The 13,134-nt window shown below is 41.5% G+C and overlaps 1 protein-coding gene across 1 annotated transcript in view; it reads left to right on the top strand.

Annotated features, from left to right (window-relative positions):
• The first annotated feature begins 1,802 nt into the window (after positions 1–1,802).
• Positions 1,803–13,134, top strand: part of LOC139726756 (uncharacterized) — a 59,302-nt gene continuing 47,970 nt past the window's right edge. Inside the window, exons 1-6 of the mRNA XM_071637783.1 lie at positions 1,803–1,903; positions 2,950–3,090; positions 4,521–4,589; positions 5,815–6,356; positions 6,929–7,222; positions 8,239–8,426. Of these exons, the coding sequence (XP_071493884.1) occupies positions 2,964–3,090; positions 4,521–4,589; positions 5,815–6,356; positions 6,929–7,222; positions 8,239–8,426 (1,220 nt within the window). The 5' untranslated portion in view covers positions 1,803–1,903; positions 2,950–2,963. The remainder of the gene's footprint in view (positions 1,904–2,949; positions 3,091–4,520; positions 4,590–5,814; positions 6,357–6,928; positions 7,223–8,238; positions 8,427–13,134) is intronic.

The following is a 13,134-nucleotide window of genomic DNA, read 5'->3' as shown; positions in this document are numbered from 1 at the left end:
TCAATTTTTTCACACGGATCGGATGTCCGAAATTTCAAGGAATATTTCTACCAAGTTTCAAGTCGATCCGACTCAATATGACGTCATACGGGCCCGTCAAATTCAAAATTCCGCGCGTGCGTCAATGGGGATACACAGTGCAACTATGCCAAAAAACCGCCAATTTTAAATCGGATTTTACTCGTCAGGATGGACGATGACCCCCCATTTTCTTTACATATTCTGAAAGGTGATGAGTTGTACATGTCATTTCATGGGCTGGCTATGCTGATAAAATGATTAAAAGATATCAAATTTCTTAATAAAGTAAAAAAAGTAAATTTTCAAAATGACGTCATCAAATTTCAAGATTACTCGAGCGTATCTCACTAATCCTTTGCCAATTTTCACCCAAATTTCAATATATTGTAGCTTATGAAATGTTCTTTCATAAATGTGATTAAACAATTTTGATTTGATGACGACATCACCTCAAAAAAATGGATTGAAGGTAACCTTGTCAAATTTGACCAGTTTACGTGTAATCTCTATGGGAGTGCAATTTTTATGGAAATGAAAATTGACATGACTATTTTTATCGAGCACTAGCTCACTTATGCTTCGGTGAATTTCTCTAAGATTTTAATATGTTGTAGCTGAGATGTAGGGCTATCGTAAGTGTGCCCTTCGTTTTTTCATACGTTGTCGGGATCACGTAAAAAAACTTGGTTGAAATTAAAGTTTATCTTCGATGTATTGAAATATTTCTTTCTTTTTGCAACTTTCTTTGCAATAACTCAAGAAAAACAGCCCCTATCACCTTCATATTTTGCACATGTTTAGTTCATGTCACGAAAATTATTTCATAAAATCACAACTACTTGATCAGACGCCATCTTGGGTATGTAAATTAGGGTCAAAGGTCATAGATGTTTCATCCTGTATCTTGGTGAATACATGTCCTATCTTTCCCATATTTTGCACACGTAAAGACCATGTTACAGGGATCATTTCATAAAATAATCACTTTTTGCTCAGATGCCATCTTGTCTGTGCAAAGTGGGGTCAAAGGTCATATGTACTTCTTTTTCTATCTTTGCTATGACGTGTTATCTCTATGGGAGGGAATTTTTTAGATGTGAAAATTGACATGACTCTCTTTATCGAGCACTATCTTACTTATGCTTCGGTGAATTTCTCTCAGATTTTGATATGTTGTAGCTGAGACTTTGCAGTATCAGGACTCGAATCATTGATTAAAAAAAAAGATCGGATCACCTTAATTTGTCAGTGATGACAAATTACAATCTCTAGTTGTTGTTGTTGCTGCTGCTGTTGTTGTTGTTGTTCATAATTTGATATTCTTTTTAATTCTTTTTTATTTACTTATTTTTTTTTTCCTGCACAGAGAGCACATCGAGTCGAGCACGACACTTTCCCATTCCCTATCCATATTCTGCGTGAGTGTGTGCAACGGCACACACACCTCCGTCCATAATGACCATGGCGTTTATTCGCTCTATGGTAACGAGTGAAAGATAGTCTCGAAAACAGTCAACGCTCAGAGTGCAATGCAAATGAAAATAATGTTGATTTAAAAAAAAAAATCAACGTTATGATCACAATGCAAATTAAAAAGAAATACGGTTTTGGTGAGCATTATTAGGGAAATAAAATCGTATCCACTGAAAGAAAAACACATTTAAGTGGTAAGTGAATAAGTCTAGATAATTATGCATTTTAACGATAAATTCTAAGTGGATGCGACACTTACACGGAGTCTAACGAGTGAAACCCTGGATTATCTCATCTGGCGAAAGTGACGAAGACGCGGAATCGACACTATGAATTTTCTGTTTTAGGGCAAGGGAAGGTTGACAATGTGTCCTTCATTGTGAAGATAGGCTCAGAATATAACTGTTTGGTAAGCTGTGTATGTTTTGAATTCCTGTTTCCGTCAAAGTTTTATTCAGTTATTGCAAAAAGGGCACAGTCGCATCAACCTTGACTCAAGTGCCTACCAGAATTCTGTTCATAGGCAGAGTACAGTAACCACGTTTGACTGGTCGAGCGACAGTGAGCCTGCAGCGCAGCCTTGCGCCTTCTTGCGGCCAGGGCTGGCAAATCACTTGACCGAATACAGTGACAGTGTAGACGAGACTCTGTTTGTGGTCATGGTCTTTCTAATTGGGTCGTCTGCTGTAATCACAGGCAAATGATGATGGTAGTATAATTGGTACACATGATATTTTGTTTGGTAGTGAAATGTAGTGCCTGAACCCTTTGTCTATAGACCTGGCCTGGAAGTCTTTGAAAAATATTTTTCTAGTGCGCAAATTGACTTTATCTACATGGTGTAAAAAATGCCAAATGGTTAATGAACATGTTTTTGTTAATGTTATGTAAATTTACGTTATAAACTCTTGGTAGTTGTAGGATTCTATTTCTAACAAGTGTTAGTTTAATTTACCACTTCACTTCAGGAGCAAACTTTTGTCTAGTAGCGGGTAGGAGTTTCTCTTCATACCAGACATCTATGCCAAAACCCACAGAGAGTAATTTGCAAAATGTGTTACACATTTTGCTCCCTTTGTGTTATTAATGCAAGATGGATGTGAATGAGTACTGCGCTCCGATATCTTACACATGTACATAGAAACGTCTCCTTGATTTGTCTTCAACTTCAAATACTCTCATTCAAAATTACTGTTAATTCAAATAAGCTGTTATTTTCGCAAATGGGGATTCAGTCACAGACATTTTTGCCAAAATGTTTTTGCGAATTAACACCGAGGCTATTCAAAATGCGCTATTTGCCCTAAGGCTGAAGCCACGGCAATATTTTTGCATGTTGTTAAATTTGTGGTCCTACTGTAATTTGCAAAATGGCAAAGATTAAAACCTCACAAAAATAACAGCTCATACATTGATGTTCAGCTTTGTTCGCTTTGCAATAATTTTTTTTAGCAGAAAGGACAATCGCCATGGGAACCAAGGTGTCCAAGAATCAGGGTGGGGAAGCATCGAAGAAAGTCAAGGCCGTAGCAGCTTTTCAACTGGCTGGGAAGAATGCTGTCAAGAGAGCAGCAATACAGGCAGCCAAGGATTCATGTGAGTGTTCCCTCTTCGGCATAGCAGTCAGTCACAACCTCAACACATGAGGTCAATGTCCCAAAGGTCAAATACTTGGCTATGAATTTTACCATGCACACTTTGACCAAGATATGATTCAATTTCAGGATTTTAAACTTAGTAGTCTACAAAAAAAGTCCCATTTTTGTTCTTTTTAATAAACATTGGTGTCTATGTACTTGAAAATTCATTTGAATCTTATTGAAGGCACAGATGATAGTATTTAAGAGGAATTCCTATTTGCATTTAATTGTTATTGGAATGCAGAAGAAGAAAAAAATCAAAATGTTTTCTCTCTTCATTACATCCATACCTGTGTGGTAAATTATTGCATAACGTGTAACACGGGTCTCTGTCATCAGTGTAAACTTGCCTCACATGTAGAGGTGCAGGAAAAAAAATACATCTTTGAGAAAAAAATGAATTGTCATAGCATCTCGTAAATCAATGAGCGCATGCTGGGCACGAAGATTTATGAATGTATACACATCTGGTCAAGATAAAAAACTTACAAAAGTATTAGATGGATACATACATTGTACATAATTACAGTACATGTACGATGATGTAGCTTTGCTCATTTTGTCTTGTTACGTAGATTTAGAACTTGAAAAATGATATCAAATTCCTAATATGTGTCAGTGAAAGTTTAAGATGTTGCAGGAAGTGTGTTGTGTTGAGCAACAGTAATAAAATTAAAAAAGCTCTTCACAGTATTAATTTGAAATTGAATGTTTATTTGTTTGCTTTTTTGTATGTTTGTGCAGTAGGCCTTTCTAATAAAATAATGTACACTGTATGCAAACTCTAAATACCGGTACTTATTTACTTGGTCACGCAATCTCGGAAGTATGTATTCCCAGATCATCAGAAGTATGAAATTCTAGGTCAACTGTTATACAATTCAACACGATGTGAGGCATGATTCAGTTTATGTTACTGTTTTATTATGATTGCTTTACTTCTCAAGTCATGAAATGAGAAAGTGTGAAGCTAAATTGTCATACAATGGAAATACCTTGCTATATTTGACTTTTGACATTTGAAAAAAAAAACAATAATTAATGTACTTCTTGCTTCTGTTTGAATTCATGGAAAAATAAAAAAAAAAACTGTAAAATTGTTGGAGATCATAACATTCTTACTCTAAAACTTTTCTCATGGTGTTAAAAAGATTTGCAACCACTACTCTGAGCTCTCCACAGAAAGCAAGCATTTTAATGTAATTTTAACATGAACAGCAAGTTATAGTAAAATAGTGATTTTTTTTTTTAATGATTGTCACATTTGTTTTTGATTATTTATTTAATATATTTATTAATTGATAGTACATGTTGCTGTATTTATGCTAGAAGCCCGGTACATGATATGTTAATATCTTTTCATCAAAATATTTTCTTTTGGAATAGTGGCAGCAAAGGTCTTGCCAAAGGGTGATTTCAATCTTCCTCCCAAGCCTCCACCACCTGCAAATGTTGGTAAGTGAATTTTTTTTTTCAGTTAACATTTTTTGTATTGATTATTGATAGATGTTGACATACATTTTTGAGATATTCACATGGTGTCAGTAATATATTATATCACTTCAGTGTTACCATCTCAGACCCAGTATTGTATTCTAGTTCTGAATTAGTAAGTGATTAACTAGTGATTGATAGTAGTTGAATTTATGTACCAATTATACATTCTGTCTAGACAAGGTTTCAATGACATCATCAAGCCAAGGTTCAACTTGCTGAGGGGCAAAAAAAAACAACCAAACAAACAAAAAACAAACAACTGAGTAAAGCAAGTGAATTAGCTTTACATCCCACATTCCATCATCGCTCACAATTTTATCATGGCAGCCAGGCAGGTTGGTATGTGGTACGCCTACCACGTGCTGCAGCTCTACGCTTAGTACACATGATTTGTTTGTGCCCCTCGAGCAACACATTTTCTGGTGTCATGAAACCTCATCTAGATACTGTACATATCCTTTTGAACATTCCCTGAGCATTGTCTAGTGACGATACATTATTGGATGTGCACGCGCTTAGACAGAGATAATTTGGGCTTCAATATTAGTGAGAATCAGTTCTTTGATAGACAATAGCATGGCTGCCCCCTCCCCCCCAAAAAACACACACACACACACACACACACACACACCAATAACAAACAGACAAACATACAGCTTGCATTTCAGATTGTTTGTGGTCAAGAAGGAATCTAACTATTAGCAGAGCTATTGGAAACATTACAACACTGCTGATTAACAAACAAAAATCCCCATACCCTGTAGATGACCATCATATTGGTCTAACAAACAACTGAATGAAAATAAAACTCACAGAAAACTATACTGTAGAATATGATATATTCGCGGCATGAAATTTTCGCAAATTGGAGCCAACGGCCTTTTTCGTGGCATGAAATTTTTGCTTATTGCCACTGGTGTTCAATGCATATTATAAAGATATGTAGTGTAGACAAGAACTTTCGCCTTCATTTTAATTTCGCAAATCTTGGCGCATGCGTGTGAAATTCGCGAAATTAAAATGCACGCGAACATTCCTCGTTTAACAATATTTTCACTTTAAACTCATCAAAATTGTGTGTAATTGGTAAGGACATACAAATCACACATTGTCTAATCAGTCATTAGTCACACGACTAACCTGCACAAATTCTTTTGTGCTTGTACCAATCCTCACACTTCAGCTGACTGGGCATGCCTTGAGGCATCGTCCAGCTGCGGCTTTCCCATCCCGGCGCTGGTCCACACAGAGTTTAATGTCAATGCCAGGCATGGTGGTGGCACAGCCCTCCTTCTGCTCACAAGGGGCAAGAGTGACGGCGACTCCTCCGAAGTCGCACTCTTGCGATGCGGCTTTGATGGGAACCACTTCTCCGCAAAGTCCCTGGCGCAGGGTGGGGAGCACAGCATTTACAACTGGAATGAGATCTTCACCAACTGCGATGGCTACCTCCAGCCCAAGCTGATCTTTGGCCATGCGCATGCCACAATCATCACGAACATCGCCAGCTACGGTCACGGGGGCTGCGGGGTTCTGTTCGACGGGCCCAAGGCTGGGTCTTACGATTCGACGGCAGATATCACCCCCTCTCCGCATATTTCCACGACTTCTGACTCTGATGGTTCTTGCATTCTTGTTGTCTGCAGTGCTGAGCCAAACAAGGCTGGCGCTGTGCCCAGCCAGACGTATCTCGTACACTTCAAGCGAGATGGTAATGTTACAAAGGTACAATCTTCAATTTATGTTTGGTATCCAATGTTGTTAAGCTGCGTTGACGTAGTCACATGAAGTGATTTTGTAAAAGCATGATCTAAAAGTTTACTTTTTGCGATATACATATGCAAACATTTGTATTATTAGTTTCTATCATTAATTTCTGTAACATTTCTATTATTAGTTTCATTATTACCAGTATTTAAATGTTACAAAAAATGCATTGTACATTACAAAGTAGAGCCACATAAAAAAGAGAGTAGTGGGGTATTGTCACAGTTTGAAAATTATTCATAGAAACAGGCAACAAGACAAACAAAAGAAGATAAGTGAATTTTGGGGGAGAAATTATTATGTGAACTAGAATGACTAATCTGCTTGTTTCCTTGCCATCAATATCTTTGCACTTAGCTGCTTTGCGTCCATATTTCTGAATGCTGAAGTTGGTGGAATCGCCCTCATTTTAAGGATTGTGTATTTAACTGTTTGGTGTTATTATGTTCTCTGTTCCACTCATTCCCTCTACTTCACATCTCTACCTCTCCCTTCACCCTTCCTCTCCCCTCTGCCCATTTTGTCTATAGGTACCCCTGTACCCTGATGGCATTGACATGTGGGAGTTCTTAAGTCAGGATGGTGCACTTCAGATGAGTGGCCCCTCCCACAGTCACTATGCCGTGTTCCACAGCAAGAGTGCGCGCTTCTGCGAGTCCCACATCAGCAGGCCGCGTGGCAGGGTCGTCCACCTGCAGGAGTTCAGCGGTACCACGGCGACCACGCTTCTGGAGAACGCTGGCAAGTACGTCGGTCGGACGATGCTGCTCTTGTGCTCTCACAGCCTGACTGACGAAGACAGCACAACTTCAGCCCTTTATCAGGTACCACACCCATAAAATGCACATACACACACAAGTATAGACAAAAACGAGCAGATATGCATACAGACACACACAAACACACATGCAGACACATACACATGCACACATACAACGTACTGCTGTATGTATCTGAAGAGATGCATCAGTGGTATGTAAATCATCTCCAGTTGAATGGAAAGATACTGTAAAAGTGGAAATTTTCGCTGTGTTGATATTTTCAATCATTTCGCGCAACCAGAAACTAGCGCGAAAATAAAAGCATGCAAATATTTTTGCTTGCCATATGTTCCTGTGCATGATGTCTTGATTCCGCGGAATTAAAAACATGTGAAACTCTTCTGACCAGGCCAAACGCGAAAAATTGGTCGCGCGAAAATATCCACTTTTACAGTACTGTAGTAAGTCCTGTGTCTTGACTGGAAAGCAATAAAAAATTGGTTCAATTGCAGTTGGTTCAGAAACTTGCCCAGTAATGCAGCAGACCAAATTCAGTGTTATGCTGAGCTTAGCACACTATTGGACCATAATGCTGAGCTTAGCACACTACTGGACCATAATGCATGGCAATAAATGCATAGCTACCATTGAATATTCCTTCTGTCTGCAATTTCCATGACTCGTGCAGTGTTTTATTTTTTTTATACCTATGGCAGGGCTGCACACTAACCCATTTTTTTTCTACCGGCGCGACCTGTCTGTCGGACCAGTAGGTACCCAGTTTTTCCATGTTTTACTGGTCCGACAGTTTTTTTTACTCGTCAGGGACCATCGAACCAGTGTCGGGGTGCAGCGTTGCATATGGTTTCATTTTGTAGTTTATTTGTTTAATTTCTTTTTTTTTCTGTAAGATACAATGTACTTCATATGACCTAATTTCAAATGTGTACAACTATCTGATGCAAATGCAGTGTGGTTTAGAAGTATATTCTGAAAAAAAAAAAAAAAAAACACCTTTGAATGATAACCTTAGAAGAGGTATAGTAGGTAATGATGAGATTTCATGCTTGCCCTTGTAGATTGCTCTGATGAAGGGTCAAGTGGGAGTGGCATACATCGCTGGTCTCACTGGTATGATGGACTCGCCGGACGTCTGGACTGTCTCATTGGTCAACGGTCAAATGCTCACTGTTGTTGGCCCGAGTGGACCCTGTCGCTATGCTTTCTTCAGTAACATTCCGGAAAATGTACCTGTTCCAGAACAGAGGTTAGTACAGTTTGATACCTATTTTCCCTTTCAGACAATTCTTAGAGGTATATGTTTTCTCTAATTTTGTGAAATGTAATTTTAAGGTCTTTCTTTTTCTCTTGCTGAAAATCAGTGTTATGACCAAGTAAAAAAAAAATATATATATATGTGACCCTGCACCACAAAACCAACAAAAAGTCGCCAGACATGGATTTTCAGTTAGGGGCATATTCTGAAAGAGCAGACTCTAAGCTTTAAAATGATGTATCTAACTTAATTTAAATGGACTCCCCTAACCTACTTGAATACATGAAAGAAAGCACACACTCTGGAAAAAGTGTGAACTGAGAAAAGAGGCTCAGAAGTGCACGGTCTATTCAAGCGCTTAATCTTTACGAAGCTGTGCTAGCTGTGCCATGAAAGGGACAAAGCACAGGATATAACCACCGGAGCAACATCAATGAAGAGATTATCAGATTAAGCTACAATTAGGCATGTTGTATTGGCACATTCTGCCCATGATTAATGCTAACTTTCAAAGCAGTAGCGTCATCCTTCCAAAAGTTATTAGACTTGAAAGTGAAGAGTTTGCAAAGGATTTCAAGACATTAAAAGCGGCCTCTAAGTCATACCTGATCATTCTACTCTTCCCCCAAAAAGGGTTGTAGAAAAACTGCTAAAAACACATTTTCCCATTCTTGTTAAGATACCAAACTGAAGAATAATGTAGAAGAAGGCTAGCTCTTTCAGAAAATATGAAAAACTCAAGAGTGACTTGGTTGAACTATTTCACCTGTTTTGAGTCCTCACGTAAAATCAAGGGGTGCGACTTTTTTTTTTTTTGTGGTGCACGGTCACGTGTATATATTATTTAAAGATATGTTGTTCCAACGAACGTTCTTTCAGACATTTACTATAACCCATATCTAGAGAGGAATTTGTTTGTTGGTAATTTTTGTTGATTCCTTTTGCTAGGTTTGAGTCTACATACCTAACAGAATGGATGATTACTTTCTGTCAGACGTGAAGTATCTACAATAGTTTGTTTCTTTTACATCAACATATAGATTGAAAAAGATTGTATCAAAATATCCTGTTGTGATGTACGAGTAATTAAGGTACAATGTAACAACAATCAGGACACCAAAGAAAACACGTGTGCTCCCTTCAAGTGCGATTCCAAAGCAACTTTTATTGCGCAGAGCGCGTGCGCAGCTTACAGTGGGTGTGTGTCAAAATAGTCTTAGTTTCCATACACAACATTTCTCCCCCCTTAGTTCAAAAAATACCGTACAACATTCATCTGCAGCTTCTTTAAAATTCTTCCAAATTACTTAATGACTTATATTGAATCCAGGTTCCTCATAACAGATTGTAGTCTTAATGGTCCTTAATACCATGTAATGGAACAACACAAAAATCATCTTTCCGACAATTGTTTTTGTTTTACTCTTGCTTTGAATTTCCATTCCAAACTTGTGTGTACCTATACTGCATCATGAATTCAATAAAAACATATTCATGACCTAATGACAACAGCTTAGATTAATGAAATGTTATAACCCCAATAAAAAAACAGTTAACATATTTCTGAAACTTCCAAAAAAAACATGTCAAAACATTAACTTTGGCTGTGATGACAAATAAGGATGCGATGTGTACATCGCTGTTGTAATCAGTCCTCAGATTAATCAGTCAAAACCGTAGTAATCCGGTTTTCTACGCTCTCGTCGTGGATATGTCTTCCTGTTGCCATTGATGGGGATATCGCGATTGACGTCGACTTCGTTCGCCAGATTTTCGCGGGGGTCGACCGGTTCATCGCGAATATCATCCGCGTCATCACCGAGATCGTTGTCGATGGGCGTATCCTCGAATGTAAGACCCGCTCCGTCGTTCGCTCGCGTTTGTCGTGCTGCGATTGGTGACGACTCTCGACCTCGAAGCTGGTCAACATGACGCTTCCACTGGTGTGTCGTACCTTTGATGACGACATCGACCGTGTACGACACGGGCCCCGACCGTTTGACTATCTGGCCAGGCACCCACTTGCTCCCTTGCCCGTAGTTCCGTGCTAACACGTCTTCGTCTATCGCGAATTCGCGTGGAGCTCGCGATTTGCGTGACGCGTTCTGTGCTAGCTGGTTTTTCTCCACGGTTGCGCTGACATCTGGCAGCACTGTTGCGATGCGTGTACGCAGTTTGCGATGCATGAGCAATTCTGCTGGCGATTGCATCGTGGTCGCATGTGGCGTGGTGCGATAGCTCAGCAGGAAACGCGATACGCGTGTTTGTAGCGGTCCACTCATCTTGCGAAGGGCGGTTTTCACTGTCTGCACCGCTCGTTCTGCAGCCCTCTTGTGGCTGATCGCATTCATCTTCAGAAAAGTGGCGAATTCATCGCTCGCGAAACAGGGCCCGTTGTCTGAGACGAGTGTGTGGGGGAGACCATGTGTCGCGAACACTTGTCTCAACTTTTCGATAGTAGCTTCGCTCGACGCCGTTGTTGTGATTTGGACATCTATCCATTTCGAATATGCATCAACGATCACGAGAAGCATCTTTCCTTGTACCGGACCCGCGTAATCCACGTGTATTCGCGACCACGGTTTGCTCGGGTACTCCCACTGGAGTGGAGGTGATTTTGGAGGTTGACGTTGGTGTGCCTGGCATTCCACACATGATTGGACTTTGCGCTCCAAATCCTTATCGATTCGCGGCCACCACACGTAACTTCGCGCACTCGCTTTCATGCGAACGATCCCAGGGTGGGCATCGTGGAGCTCATCCATCATTTGGGCGCGACACTTTGGGGGTAGCACGACTCTAGCTCCCCACAACACGACTCCTTCATGTACGCTCAGCTCATCTTTTCTATTCAAATAGGGGGCGTACTCTACATCGCTCAATTCACGATCATTCGGCCATCCATGCAAAATGAAATTTCGAACTCGCGATAGGACCGCATCCTTATCGGTCATCAGGCGTACGCGTGACGGCGTCACCGGTGATTTCTCCAACGCATTCATGAGAAATATGACGTCGCCTGGGACGGGTGGGTCTGCGATGGTCTCATTCAGCGGTAGTCGACTGAGGGCGTCGGCGTTCGCGTTCTGATCTCCCGCTTTGTAGGATATGCGATAGTCGTAAGCCGCTAGTGTGATGGCCCAACGCTGCACTCTAGGGGAAGCCATATGGGGAATCGCTCTCCTCTCCCCAAACAACCCCAGTAGGGGCTTGTGATCCGTGACAATGTCGAACTGTCGGCCGTACAAATATTGATGAAACCGCTTCACTCCAAAAACCACAGCTAACCCCTCTTTATCCAATTGAGAATAACGGCGTTCCGCTTGGCTGAGAGTGCGCGATGCAAATCCGATTGGCTTCTCAGAACCATCAGCCATCTTGTGCGCGAGCACGGCGCCGACGCCGTATGGGCTGGCATCACACGCCAGCACCAATTTCTCACTTGGGTCGTAGTGCGTTAGGACCTCTGTTGATTTCAGCAGCTCTTTAGCACGTGTGAACGCAGCTTCTTGCTCCTCGTTCCACTGCCATCTCGCATCCTTTCGCAACAACTGATGTAGGGGTTCCAATGTCGATGCGAGGTCAGGCAAGAACTTCCCATAATAGTTCAGCATGCCCAGAAAGGATTTGAGTTCTTTCACATTGCGAGGTGACGGTGCCTGGTTGATAGCCCTTACTTTGTCATCTGTAGGGCGCAGACCGTCAGCCGTGATTGTATGACCCAAGTAATCCACCTGGTCAACGAGAAACACACATTTTTCTCTTTTCAGGCGCAGTCCTGCGCTTTGGAGAGTAGACAGAACACGCTCGAGATTTCTCAAATGTTCCTCTACTGTCTGTCCCGTGATGAGCAGGTCATCCAGATACACGGCCACTCCGGAAATTCCCGCTAGCAACGATTCCATCGTTCGCTGAAACACTGATGGCGCTGTCGATACGCCAAATGGTAGACGCTTGTAGCGGAAAAGTCCCCTGTGAGTGTTTATCGTGACCAGCTCCCTGGATTTCTCTGCTAGGACCAGTTGCTGGTAGGCATGACTGAGATCCAATTTTGTGAAAAGCCGTCCATTGGCAAGTCGTGCAAACAACTCCTCCACCCGGGGAATCGGGTATGTGTCAGAACGCGCGGCTGAGTTGATTGTGGTTTTGTAATCACCACAAACACGGATAGACCCATCTCCTTTCACAACTGGAACTATGGGAGCCGCCCACTTCGAGTACTGCACCGGTTCAATGATGTCTTCCGCCAGAAGTCGATCGATCTCACGATCCAGCCGGTCTCGAAGAGCAAACGGTACAGGGCGCGCTTTGACAAATTTCGGTGTAGCATCCTGGTCGATATCAAGCTCCACTTCAACACCACGGAGCGTTCCCAGCTCAGGTGTGAACAGGCCCTCGTAGCCAGCGAGCAGCTGCTTCACTCGATCACTGCCCGTGAGGAGATTTATCTCCCTCCAGTCCAGTCTGATAAGGCGCAGCCAGTCTCGTCCCATGAGATTCGGTCCTGACCCCTTAGCAACGATGAGACCCAGCTTCTCCGTCTGGTTGCCATGCTGGACCATGACGTCACACTCGCCTACAATTTCCACGCTGTCACCAGTATACGTGCGGAGGACAGTGCTGGAATTCCGAAGAGCGGGTCTTTCGTGCATTTCCCACTGCTTCTCCCACGTAGTCTCGCTGATCAGGCTCACCGACG

Source organism: Diadema antillarum, unplaced genomic scaffold, assembly GCF_040938485.1.
Source record: "Diadema antillarum isolate AM-2024a unplaced genomic scaffold, OU_Dant_1.0 scf00000001, whole genome shotgun sequence".
Lineage (NCBI taxonomy): Eukaryota > Metazoa > Echinodermata > Echinoidea > Diadematoida > Diadematidae > Diadema > Diadema antillarum.
This window is presented reverse-complemented; position numbering and strand designations above follow the sequence as displayed.